This window comes from Alligator sinensis, unplaced genomic scaffold (genome assembly GCF_000455745.1).
Source record: "Alligator sinensis unplaced genomic scaffold, ASM45574v1 scaffold381_1, whole genome shotgun sequence".
NCBI classification, from domain to species: domain Eukaryota; kingdom Metazoa; phylum Chordata; order Crocodylia; family Alligatoridae; genus Alligator; species Alligator sinensis.
In genome coordinates this window covers 873,436-887,424 of record NW_005842440.1, presented here as the reverse complement: position 1 = coordinate 887,424, position 13,989 = coordinate 873,436, and the positions used below count along the sequence as shown (strand labels likewise).

Sequence of the window (13,989 nt, the reverse complement as noted above, 5' to 3'; positions counted from 1 at the left end):
CCCAGGGCTGCAGCAGGGCCAGCACCAGGCTCTCCCCAGCACTTGGGGCAGGCCGCAGTGATGGAAGGGGGGCTGCTGCCACCCCAAAATTCACTGTAGCCTCCCCCACCTGCCCTCCCACCACTGCTACCGTGTGTAGGCCTCCCAGGGTGCATGGGCCCCCAGATCTACACACGGGATGACAGGAGGTTGCTGCTGCTACTTGGGATCAGCGGCAGCAGCAGTCTTCCTGGCACTGGACATGGGCTGCACCCAGCACCAGTCCCAGGCAGCAGCAGCAGCTTCCTGTCATCCCGCACATATATCCAGCCAGGTAGGCATCGAGTCGCTTCTTAAAGACCCCCGGGGTAGAAGCCAGCACCACTTCCCTTGGAAGTTGGTTCCAGATCCTAGCCGCCCTGACTGTGAAGTAGTTCTTACGGATGTCTAATCTAAACCTACTCTCCAACAACTTGTGGCCGTTATTCCTTGTTATCCCGGGGGGCGCTGGGGGGAAACAAGGTCTCCCCCAAACCCTTCTGGTCCCCCCTAGTGAGTTTATAGATGGTCACCATGTCCCCCCTCAGCCTTCTCTTGTGAAGGCTGAACAGGTTCAGGTCCTGTAGCTTCTCATTGTAGGGTCTGCCCTGCTGTCCCCAGATCATGCGGGTGACCCTCCTCTGGACCCTCTCAATGTTGTCCACATCCCTCTTGAAGTGTGGCGCCCAGAACTGGACACAGTACTCCAGCTGTGGCCTGACCAGTGTCGCGTAGAGGGGGAGGATCACCTCCTTGGCCCTACTTGAGATGCACCTGTGGATGCATGATAAGGTCCGGTTAGCCCTGCTGACCTTGACCTCGCATTGTCAGCCCATGTTCATCTTGGAATCAATGATGACTCCAAGATCCCTTTTTGCCTCCGTGCTCTCAAGAAGGGAGTTTCACATCTTATAAGTGTCTTCCCAGCAGTGGGCATGGGCTGCACCCAGCGCTGATCCCAGGCAACAGTGGCAGCCTCCTGTCATCCCGCGTGCAGATCCGGGAGCCCACACCCCCAGGAGGAGTCCGGCACAGCCCCACAGCCCCCCCGGGGGTGCAGGCCAAAGAAGCTTGCCTGCCTCAAGTCAGCCGACATTTCTGTCTTTTTCTGTGTCCTAGTCCCTGAGTATCAAGATCTAAGTGCTTATTGACATTAGCAAGAATTCAGCACAGTGTCTCACAGGATCAGGTCCTTTAAGGGAAGGTAATCTGTTCCACTGAATTGAGTTCAGCTGAGAACCAGGCACTTCTGAAATCTAATCCTAGAACTGCCTCAGGCAGGTAGAGACCATCACAACTTATAACATATTCAAATGTAGGTGTGGGAAGTGTGTGCGTGTGTGTTGGGGGGGTGGTTTTGTTTTTGTGGTTTCATTGTTACAGTTAAAAAAAAATTCCAGTTCAAAAGTTCACAGCATCTGATGAAGTGATCTCTCTGCTTATGAAAGCTTATACTATAGATCTCTGATTTAGTCTGTAATGCACAAATCATCTAAAGACAGCTCCAGAAGGAATGCAATGGAATGGCTGTACCCCTCTTTCTGAACACGCTATAGGAGCAACCACTGGGGACTTCTCTTCTTAAGCAGTTAAGAATTCCCCCTTCCCTTTCCCTCTATGCTCAGAGGCATGTCCCCTCCCCTTCTCTTCCCCCCTTTCCCTGACTGCCACTGCTGCTGTCCCTACTGACCCAGGGGTGGGAGAAGGCTCCAAAACTGGTTTTGTCCACTCCAGCCGGGCTGTGTGGGGACCAGGTTCAGCCTGGGACAGTGGCGGTTGTGCACAGGTTTCCTCTCCCTGCCTGGCTGGCCCATCTGAGTGTTCCCCACCAACCTGGGATCAGGCATAGGGAGAGGGAACTCCTCCTGCTGCTCCCACTGTCCCTTCCTTTGGACAGCCTGGCTGCAGTGGACTCAGGAGCAGGCTTGGAAGCATCCCTTGCTCTGAGACATTGGGGGACAGTGGCAGGCTGGGGGGAGCTGGTGGGGAGGAGAGGAGAGAGGACATGCCTCTGAGCCAGAGAGGGGAAGGGGGGGGGCATTTTTACCTGCTTTGGGGACTTGAAAAGTCCCCAACTACTGCTCCTGCAGCATTGTCTGCCAACCCAGTGCAAAATCTTGATCCACTTCTGCATTCTGCCTGACTTTAGGCTATCACAGCTAACATCCTCTCTCAGTTCAAAACTAACCATTTTCACTGGTAGGTTGAGGACATATCATCACTTTTCTGTCCACATAACTTTAGATCCTGATGCATATGCTGGCCATTATGGTACCCCTGTTTGAAATAGCAAAGGTACATAAACTATAAGATGGAGGCCCCTGTTGGTTACAGAGGCTTTGGTATAGACAGTCTGCATACTGTTGATCTCTCCCAACATATCTTTTTTTCAAAGACTCTTACTGAGGATTTCTGCTGCTTTATTTCTCTATGGTGTTTGGGCAACAGCAGTTTTTATTCTATTACAAGTGAGAATGAAAATTAATAAAATGGTCAAATTCAGCTCTGGTGCAAGTCCCTTCCTTATGTTCTTCCTTATGTCCAGCCCAAAACAGTCTTGCAGGAGTTTATAACCATTCAATCTTGTCATCCCTTGGGACGCTCTGGTAAACAAACGTTCCCCCAGGTCCTGGTGAACACCCCTGATAAACTTATAGGTGGCCATCAGATCACTCCTAAGCCTGTGCTTTTCCAGGCTGAAAAGTCCCACGGCTCTCAGCCTCTCGTCATAAGGTCTGTTTTCCTGACCTCTGATCATGCGCGTGGATCTCCTCTGGACTCTCTTAAGCTTCTCCACATCCTTTTTGAATTGTGGAGCCCAAAACTGGACGCAGTACTCCAGCTGCGGCCTCACCAAGGCTAAGTACAACGGGAGAATGACATCCTGGGATTTGCTTGAGAAATGTCTATGGATGCAAGCCAGCGTTTTGGTCGCTTTACTGGCTACGAAACATCTTAAAACACTGAGGATCATTTCCTTCTACCTCCACATTCCAACCTCCTGTTAACCCCACCCGTGTACTATTTGTAATAGTTCTCTGGGTTGATGGGGAAATTGTGGCAGTGGCAAGTTATGGCTAACTACAAAAACAAGAAAAGGTTTACTAGTACTATAGTTTACCCGGGTTTTTTAACCCGAAAGCTTGCTTAATAACTATTCTCCAACCATTTGGGTTAGTTTAACAAAATATATCAAATTCACCCAAGGAACCTTGTCTGCCTATGTCCTTAGACCAACACAGCTACAACCCAAACCCCTGCATAGTTTACCCATAGCATTTCCCATCCTCAAACTGCTCTGCAAACAACAAGAACAAGAAAGTAAGTCCAGGCCAGTAGCACTATCAGAACATAGATTGCTTCACAGATTATGAAGCCAACTAGAGAGTTCTGTTTGGACAATGTACATGAAATACATGATGGTATGATCAAAAGGTTTTATCATCATGAGTTTGTCATGGGTGTTGTGCTGATGAGTGTGATCAAAGGTAAGTTATACACATTGTCCCTAAGGAGTGCTGATAAAATCATTACACCACCACCTCTTTTGGAAAAGACCTGCATCTTATAGAGCTGCCATCATAAAACTGATTGTGGGTTTTAGAAAATGTAATCTCTCTCAGCCTGCAAGGACCAACTCTTTGGTTACTAAAAGTCTAATTATACAAGGCTAAAAGAAACAGCTACTTTAAAAAAACCTATGCCGATGACCTGAATTAGCTTTTCTATATATAAACATGTTTTGATTCCTAGGTCCCTTGCCTCAGGTGCTTCTAGGGCTAAAAGTGACTGCTGAGTCCAATATGAAGGGGAGACTTCTTTTCTAGGAGTTTAAATGACCTGTTTCTAATCTTGCAAAGTTATAAAATAGTAGACTTTAAACTCATGACATCATCCCCTGTTTATATATAGAACAGCTGTCTTGCCCAGCTCTGATTACTGCCCCTTCTAGGTCTTGTGCAGGTGTAAAATCAAAGGGAGATTTTGCATTTGTGGGACAAAGAAGGAAACATTTTTCTGGCAGATTGATTTGTTGTCAAATGGCTTGGAATCCAGACCTAGAGAAGATGGAATCATGCGCTAAGTGTAGATGAGACAGTCACTGGCAAGAGGTATGTTTATTTCAGTAGCATGTGGTTCCATAATTGATCACATAGCTGTGCAGTTTGTCATATGGATATCACCTCTGCAGATGTGAAGAATGTGTAGATATGTTCAAACACATTATACACATATGCATCAGCCAGTTTTTCATAGCCAGCACTTTCCACCTGGCTGTCACAACTGAATATCGGCTCTATTATTCTTGCCAAGCCAGTGCTTTTTCTGGTTTAGACATAATATAATAGCCTCTCTCAAGTTTTCAGCCTGAGTGTTTCTGGAATAAGACCGTGTGAATTTGTTATGATTCAAATAGTGATACCAGTGTATTTAACACCCCATCAGAGATAAAATAAGCCAAAGCCCCTGCCACAAATTGCTTAAAATCTGTGGGGTCTATCCAGGGATAGCCTAATACTGCGTAATGCAGAACAAACACAAAATGACATATCATCATCATAAAGTTACTTGATCAGCATCTTTGACTCAGATTTGTCTTAGACTGTCACACAGTAATTTGACAGTGACTTAGCAAAGGTTTCTAAATATTGACCTTTCAATTAGTTGTCTCAAGCAGGAAACGGTACTCTGAGTTACCTGCCTCTGGACTTGATGTAGTTTGCTCTGGGCATAATGCTAACTTTATTTGCAGAGTACTGACAACTTTCTGTCTGTAGGAGTAAAAATAGAAATGAACATCTACAAAGGAGAAACTGTTAGGAAGTGAAGATAGAACTGGAAAATTCCATCAGCAGGATCTACAATATAATAAGCACTTATATGAGGCTTTACATTTTCAAAGTACTGTGCAGACATTAACTAATTAATCCTTGCAGCATGTCTGAGAGATAGCTAAATATTATTAGCCCATCTTTTTCTAATGAAGAAACACAGCCACAGAGGGTATAACTATGTAGCACAGCACAGTGCTTTGCAGATAGAGCCCGAGCCAGCTATAGATATGTTAGCTAACATACTAGAATCCACATGGCACCACATAGTGCCTTGCAGGCATACCCCAAGGTAATTCTGTGTGCGCTAACTCCACTCCAGAACCTCTTGATTGCTTCCAATTGCTCTCTGATTCTTTCCTTTTGACAGGATCTTTTCTTATGCCTTTTGAAGCTGTACAAATAGATGAGGAAAGATGGAAAGTGATCAGGTTAGTACATTCAAATGTACCATGTACATAATGAGCCTATTCTTGTAGGATGATGAACTTGAACTGCATCAGGACATGACTGCTGGAGTGAAGGAAGGATGAGAGCCAGCCACAGTAGTTTGGGGTGGCCTTGCAAATCAGTTTCTCCCCTTGCTGCACAACTAAAAGAAGATTCAAGAAGTGTCTGTTTGGGATTCCTCTCACATGTGCCTGAACATTGTCTAAAGAAAAATGTTAGCTCTTTCTCAGCCTCCTACTGCAGAAGCCCAAGTGCTTGTTCTTTTCAGTACTAGGACTCCAAGTGCTATATAACAATTAGTATTTCCAAGAAACTTCCCTAGGAAAAACTCTAGCAACTTATTTTGAAAATGCTAGCCTAAAAGTGAAAGTTTTAGGGTACAGGCACACATTAGCAATTGAACTGCTCCAAAATATCACTGCTTAGGGACTGGTTTATGATTATGTGAAGTGCTCTAGCTCCAACACCACAGGGTGGGAGTGAGCATCCAGCCCAACATGCCTCACAGTGGGTAATGTGGAAGGAAGTGAGGAGTGCTTGAGAGTCCCAGGGGTGGGTGACCTGTGGCTGGGGGCATTTTCACTTTTCTTCTGTCTTTTCTTTCCTAAATATGAGTTCATTAAATTTCAGTAGCCTGCAGTTGACCAACATCTGCAATGTGCTTGCTTGATTTATGGTGGGGGGAGGTGGGTGGCAGGAGTGCTTGGACCCACACTTTTGGGTTGCCAAGGGAAGGGGTGGGGCATGATGATGGACTGTGGCTGATTAGGGAGTAAGGATGCAGCTGGTTGTTAAAAAGAAAGATTGCTTTTATTGACCAAACAGTTATGTATTCATAAGATGAAGCCAAATTCTCCGTTCAGCTATGCACATAGGGTTCTTAGTCTTATTGGGAGACTTGTTCACATACACAAGGGCAGAATTTGACACCTTTAGGGTTCACAAATGTAATTGGTATTCATCCCCCCTCTCCCCACAGCAGTTTGAGAATGTATCTCTTCAAAGGAGAGGGAGGCACCAAATTGCAGGCTTCTCTAGTGAGATAGGAAAGGTTTGGCAGAAATTAACAGTCTGGAGGAGAGGGAGTAGAGGCATGCTTTCCAGGCTGGTGCAATTAAAATAACAGGCTTGACAAAAGGGAGTAATTTCTAATAATAAACCTAGGATCAGCAGCAGAACCTTGTATGAGATGAGATCAACACAGTTTTAAATGGCATTGCTTCAGAAATCTGTATATGCTTTTTCCCTGGTACTTTCTCTTACATGCTTGTTCTGTCTCATACTTTTTTTCACTCATCTCTTCTTCCTTTTCTTCCTTTTTCTATATCAACAGTAGAGAGCTCTTTTCACTAATCAAGAGCGAATCAACCTTAAAAGTTTATTTTGGAACCAATTTCAGCAGCACCGGAAAAACAGAGTCAACTGCGGATTTTACCTTTTACTGGAGGCAAATGCGGATTTCTCGTTTTACCAGAGAAACCCATGGATTTTGCAGTTTTGCAATGAGCTCCATGCAGGCTGGCAGAGTTCCAGCCAGCAGGGAGCTGTGAGAGAGTGGGAGGAGGGCGGTCAGGTGGGGGCGCGTCATGTGCATGTACATGCACATGGCCCCAGGCAGTCTGGAGAGCAGCTACCACAGGTAAGTGGTAGGGGAGGGGGGAGAGGGGTATTGAGGCCCCTGTAGGGAGGGAGGGAGGGAGGGAGCTGAGCAGAGCTAGGACTGCTGCCCAGCCGGACAGTGCATGGGGCTTGGGACCCAGGGCCGCAATGCATAGCTGCAGGGCCCCAGCTGGGAGCAGGACAGGGCCACAGGTGGCATGTCCAGGGGAGGAGGAGGAGGACTGTCATGCACACTCCCGAGGGGCAGGAGGGACCTGCACCCCCCAGATCTGTGCATGGGGTGGGCACAGGCTGCATGCTCAGGCTCCCACCCTGCTTCCCTCCCCCGGGGCCTCCACAGCCCAGCGGGCACAACCCGACACAGCAGGGACCAGTGGAGCCACATGGGGATCTCCTTGCTGCTGCAAGCTCCACGCTGCCCTGGTGATGCACCCCCTGCACGTGCCGCTGCTTTGAGGGGTGCAACCCTGTGCTGCTGCTCTCACTGCAGCCCTGTGCACAAGAGGCAGGTCACCAGGGCAGTACAGAGCTCACAGTGGTGAGCAGCTTCTCCGTGCGGCTCTGCTGTTTCCTGCCACACCAAATCATGCCCGCTGGGCTGCGGAGACCCCAGGAAAGGAAAGAGGGGCAGGAGCCCAAGCCCACAGCCTGCACCTGCCCTGTGTACAGATCTGGGGGGTGCAGGTCCCCCCTGTCCCCTGGGAGTGCACACAGTGGCAGGGTGCTGCCCCCCCACCCAAGCCCACAGCAGGGACCAGGGGGCTGCAGACCCAGGTATGTAGCCCTGACAGCTGGGGGCCCCCTCCAGCAGGGTTGGCTGTGGTTGGGGGAGTGAGGGGCACCAGCAAGGCTGTGGTGGTGGGTGGCGGGGGAGTGAGAGGCACAAGCAGGGCCAGGAGGCTGTGGGTGGGGAGTGAGGGGCACCAACATGGCTGGGGAAGCTGTGGGGGGGTCTTTAATTTTCATAGTGGGGAGTGAGGGGCACCAACATGGCTGGGGGAGCTGTGGGGGGGGCTTTAATTTTCACCATGGATTTTGGCAGTTTTATTAGAGAATTTGTGATTTTTTTATCAGAGAACTTGCATTTTTTATCATGGAAAACCAGGATCCCTGCTGATCAGACAGTGATACATAGATACTGTAAACAATCGGCATAACTTTACCTAAGCACTGACAAGCCACACTTGGGGAATTTGCTCAGGGAGACCTCTAGCCCCAGATCCTCAAAACTATTTGGTGCTAGTTCCATCAGCAGACATGTCAATGGGTACCAGGGCAAATTATGCTCTCACTTATACACCTAAAATGAGATTGCATGTAGTCAAGTAAAAATAAGGTTTTGCCCTGTGTACATATTCTCCTTTACATGTTTTTATAGAACATTTGCTATTAAGCTTTCTGCAACCAGGGTGACAATCTTTCTTTTGGAACATTTGTACTGTGTGCCAATGACTCAACAGTCAAAAAAGTCACAGACAAGAAGGTATGTTCCTCATAGGTTAGTGTTCATGACAACCACGTGAAACAATTTAATCAGAAAGTAAATAGAACCCCTCAGGCTCACTCACTCTCCACCACTCATGCTCAACTTGGGATGCTACTGTTTTGACTCCTGGGATGGTAAAAGGTCACTGTAACTGTATGTATGGCTTTCTTTATATCTTCCTCGTTCATCTTTTTCATGCCGCGGGTAGGTTCTGCTCTTCATTCTTGTCCTTCTCTGCTTTCCTCATTCTGCCCTTTTGGGGTTTACTTTCTTTCAGGTCTCTCTGTTTTATATTTTTAACCTGTTAAATCAGTCATTTTTTAAAATCAAAAACAGTCTTTTCAGGAAGGGTTCTTCTACTGCAATATAAGGAGCTCATGGTCTTCTGCCTACACATTTATGTAAATTGATGTTGGATGTATTTCAGAACAGTGTCTCTAAAGCTAAGGAGCTAGGCAGTATTCAAAGTGCTAATGAGTAAAAAGAAATTCAAAAGCAATATGTCAATACTTGCTGCTGACAATCGTCCTGTAATCTGCACCCAGAACAGATTTTTTTTTTTTTTTTTTTTTTGCAACTGAAGTACCTGCTGAAACAAGTCTAGCTCCATACTTTGTGGGCAACATCGCCACCTTGTGGTCAGAAAGTTGAGCTCCAATGTAGTCCTACTCACGTAAGAATAAAAATGTTGCTGTAGGTATTCTTAAGAAGAAGATTCCTAATGAATTTCAGTTGGTGTCCCAGTAATGAAGGGTGAGAAACTTGCTAGGGAAGAAGGGCATGAGGGGAGACTCCAAGGGAAAGAAGAGCACAAAACAAATGGAAACTACAACTTATACTTTAAATGAGAACATAGTCTCTTCCTTATAAGCACAGATGGCTCAGGGAAAAGTTCTTGTCCAAGGCATGGTTGATTCATATACCTGTAACAGTAACCTCCTAGAATTGTAGTTTGCATGGACTTCATTTATGTATCAGATGATAAAAAGAGTAGTTCTGCACTGTGTCAGAATACAGAGCAGTAACAACAGGTTTGCCCTACATTTGAGTACATTTCATTTCTCTTCCTCCCTTCCATTCTGCTACTCCTCCACTGGAGTTCACTAGAAATGGGCATAAGTGGCAAATGATTAATCATGAACAGTGCTACAGCAAGTGGGTGTGAGTGGGGCAACCGCCCCAGGTGCCGAAGTGAAGGAGCACCAACAGGCACTGCATGGGATGGAGTGGTGAGAGGCTCATTTGGCAGGGGTTGGAGATGGAGGAAGGGTGGCTCCTGCTGCTGCATGCACTTCTAGGCAAGGCGGGGGGCATATGCCCCCCAGATCTGTGCATGGGGAGAGGGTGGGCTACTGCTGTGGGCTTTGCCCCAGGTGCCAAACTTCTTTGCTATGGCACTGACCATGAATGCGCCCAAATTTCTGGCTGGAGAAGGATGCTTGGCTCAACAGTTATAGGTTCTTCTCTACGATTCACCTTACATAAATATTTCTCTATTTCCTTTTCACTGACTGAAACAGGGCTCCTGAAAGTAAAGGAATAATAAGCTAAACCATGTACAGAGTCAAAACACTCAAAGGTACCCTGGACCCATTGGGTTAGTATGATTAAAGTGCCCCAGATTTTGATTTAGGATGTGGACTGAGGTTCACAGAGAGGGCTAAAATGAGACCATCTGATGTATTCTTTGATCTAAACATACACTAAAAACACAAAATGGCTTATTTGAAGCAAATAATTTGTTCACTGAATCTCTGTTCCAAATGGTTTTTGAACTGTTTATATTCCTGAATTTGAGGAATCAACTGCACCAGTACCTCCTTCTTCAAGCTGCAACAACGTGTCTTCAAAAATAGAGACCTTCAGAAGTCAATGAAGGTCCTGGTTTACAAGGCTGTCATGCTGACTACTCTCCTCTACTGCAGTGACACCTGGACCATCTACCAACACCACATTAAGACCCTCAACAGCTTTCACCAGCGGTGCTTGTGTCAAATCCTGGGGAACAAATAGCAGGACCGTCAGACCAGTGCGAGCATCCTCCATGAAGCTGCATCCACCAGCATCGAAGCCTTGCTCTTGGGAAATCAGCTCCGATGGACGGGCCACTACATCTGGATATCCAAGAACTGCCTCCCTCACTAGATTCTCTTTTCCCAGCTCTCTATTGGCCAACACTCAAAGGGCGGCCAAAGGAAACAATACAAAGAAACATTCAAGGTCACCCACAAGGATGAAAGCAACAACACCAATGGCTGTGGGAAGCAAGCTGCTGACTGTTTGGTGTGGTGCCACCTGGTCCACCAAGGCGTGCACCACTTCAAGGCCCAACAACTTAAATTAGGCAATTAATACTAAAAAATTATTCTTGACCTATTGACTAATCAAAAGAAGTTTTATATATTCCATATTTACAGAAGGAGTTGGCATAGGTTTAGTTTATTTGAATTGCCCACAAAAATCATGTGGCATTGCTTCTGTTTCCTGACTGGAGGCATATCATTCTTAAAAACAAGCTTCCATTGTCTAGACTTGCATCTATTAAATGAAAATTTGCTTTCTATTAATATTAACCTACATGAAATTTTTTCTGCAAACATATTTGTCCATCAATAACTTAGCTAGCTAAGCTAGCTAGATAGATAGCTAGCTAGATAGATAGATAAAAATACTTTTTAAAGTATTCAACTAGTACTAATTTATGGAATCAGTTGTGAGGCTTAAGAAATATATCAATCATCAAAATAATTTCAACTTAAAAAAAGTCCCAACACCATAGTTTAAAAGTGTGTTCACTAAATTTATCTTTTAATTAAGGAGTGAGCGTTTGCTTTTATTTGGGAGAAAAACAGAAATACCATAGTTTTTTATTGTTACTAATATTAATTTGCATGGGTAAATGGGATGTACTAAGACATGCTGTCAAGCCAGGCTTTACTCTTAAGTTAAGTGCCTGTTCAGTGTTAATGAGGGCACAGTTCAGTTCGGTGAGAAAAATGCAGCTGATGCATCTGACACCACTATTTATAGAGCAGAAGAGCAGACTAACAAACTGGTCTTCTTCAACAGACTATCAGTGGTGACGCTTAACAAGACTTAGAATCGATTTCCTCGAGGCATTCAGTTAAGTTGCTGAGCCCTGAGTCTAAAAAGAGCCCAACAGCATCACGTAACAGGAGATGGGGAATATGGTTTGTGGAGGCATATTGGCAAAACACCACTTGGTGTTGTATAAGCAACTTTTTTATATGATCTTATGAACAAGGTTGGTGTGTATTTCCTCCATGGCAAACTATTTTATCAAGACCTTGTCCTGTGCTCAGGTGCAGAAAAGAGAGAATGGAAAAATTTCTGGTGCCTGATTCAGAATGGAGCACAACATTCGGTTTTCTAGTGAGTCTATTCCAAATTCAGGGTCTGACACTGAATACAGATCTCAGTGTTTGCTTCGAAAGGATGAGTACAAATTCCATTTTCTAGATTAAAATTCATATTTCCTGTAAAGAAGCTTAATAAACTTGACATTAAACCTGTCAGAAAGAAGGGAATATATTTTGCTACTTTTCCTTGGTCTTCCCTCAGGTGGAAATATTTCTAAGTCCCTTAAAAGTAAATATTTTCTGCAGTTGCAACATGCTGGCACCAAATTAGGCTGTTGAAACTGAAGAGATGTTTGTTTGCTCCTACCTTCAGCTATTCTGAACTCTTCCTGATTTTATACTTGACTGGGAAAGCAGACTGGAGCTTGGATGCATAGGACAGTAAATACATTATATTGCTTAGGTATTTAAAATAAGTTAATTGATTTATTTTATTGCATTTAATACCGTTTACAGTCCTGCTAAATCAGCCCATCTTAGGAAAGAGCAAATTATTCCTTATCTGCTTTGTACCATCTCCTTATAATCCTTGATTATAATCACTACCCAATTGTTATTTATTATTAAACATATCTATGGCTATTGGCATCCTAAATGTACACAGCACTTCAAAAATGTAGACTGCGATTTTTCTTCCTGCAAGCTTACAGTATAATATAGACAAGTCAAACACAAGACAAGATGCTGGACAGTAGTTCAGGTGAAGTAAAAAGGGAAGATTCTGGAACAGAAGAAAACAGGAAGCATTGCTTGGAAAAGTGCTGGTTAAAGACTAATTTGAAGAGGAAAACAGGTGGCTATAAGAGGACGGTAATAGAGTCTTCTCTGGCTGCAGGGGACAAGACAAGGAATAAGTCTTAAATTGCAACAAGGGAAATTTAGGTTGAATAATAGAAAAAAAACTTTTTCACTATGAGGATGGTTAAGCACTGGAACAGACTACTTAGAGAGGTTGTGGAATCTCCATCCTAAGGTTTTAAGACCAGGTTAAACAAATGCTTTCCTGGGATAGTTTAGTTAGGGGTGATCCTGCCTGGAGCAGGAGATTGAACTATATGTCTTCCTCAGGTCTTTTCCAGCACTACTTTTCTCTGATGCCTGGTACACAAGAATTGCAGGCCTGATCCAAGCGTAGAAATGGACAAAGGAAGTAGGCGGAGAGGCAAAAAGCAAAGGATAAAGGAACAGTTAGGACAAAGGTCTGGAAAGGAGTTGTGGGAGGATAAGGGATTAGGTGATAGAAGGCTATAGGCTTCATAGTGGGGACAAAAAATTGAATTTCATGTAACTGGCTTACAAAAAGGTACATTCAGAAAGGAAGAAAACCAGCAGTGTCAAGTGGGAGGAAGAAGAGGTGGGAGGCAGAGCGGACAAATAGGCAATATTTATAGTCATCAAGGTGAGACACAACCAGCACTTGGGCAAAAATTTGAGGCATGGGCATAGAGGGGAAATTGTAAACTCTGTTGAAAATATAGTGTTATGCCAAGATACCAAGCAATCTGCACAAATCAACATGCTAGCTCAGGATGTTAGCAGTATGGCTGAGGTAATGTAGTACTTCACCTGAGCTTATTGGCTTGGCTGAGAAGGAAAGCTTATTAGCTTTGGTTCAGTATTGCACTAATGTGGCTATTCTGTTTCCAGTTTTGGACCTACTGTGTGCAAAGCTGGCTTGAGTATCACTGCATTGTGCCATGGTCATGTAAGCTAGAGACTAAGATATGAGGAGAGAAGTTACTGAGAATAATGAAACATTATGATAAAGGAGGTAAACCTGGTAGACAAGAAAACTGACGGCAATATCAGTGAAGATCTGAACACAAATCTGATTGTCAATACTTCAAAATAATAATAATTTACTTTGCATGGGTTATTTATGTGTAAGTCTGGCAATGAAAGCAGAGATGTTATATCTGCATCTTAGATCTTAGGTCTTGTTTGCATGAAAGCAACATTTCTATAATAATAGGGTAGAGATCTGTTTGGTCATTTAGTCAAAGGTATCTTGCATGCATGTGAATACACAGGCTAAAATGCCACACCATGTCCAAGTCCTGAATCTTGAGGGAAAATCTACCTGTAGAGATGGCATTGTTGTTAGTCACAACACACCAATGGAGGAGGGCACTTTTCCAACCCAATTTCTTCTCTAAGCTACGACTCTGCAATCTGTGTTCGTTTCATGTTTGACATAATTTTG

The 13,989-nt window shown here is 44.6% G+C and overlaps 1 protein-coding gene across 25 annotated transcripts in view; it reads left to right on the top strand.

Moving 5' to 3' along the window:
* RGS6 (regulator of G protein signaling 6) overlaps positions 1–13,989 on the top strand; it is a 578,846-nt gene that overhangs the window by 425,669 nt on the left and 139,188 nt on the right. The window contains exon 2 of one of the 25 annotated variants that reach the window (XM_025212012.1): positions 5,221–5,281. The exons of 22 other annotated variants lie outside the window; for them this stretch is intronic. Coding sequence is in view for 2 of the 3 variants with exons in the window: in XM_025212007.1 (XP_025067792.1) it covers positions 12,156–12,189 (34 nt within the window). In the remaining variant the exon portion in view is untranslated. Of the gene's footprint in view, positions 1–5,220; positions 5,282–7,926; positions 8,560–10,391; positions 12,190–13,989 lie in introns of those variants that run through there. 2 more of the 25 variants (XM_025212009.1, XM_025212007.1) reach the window with 2 other exon arrangements.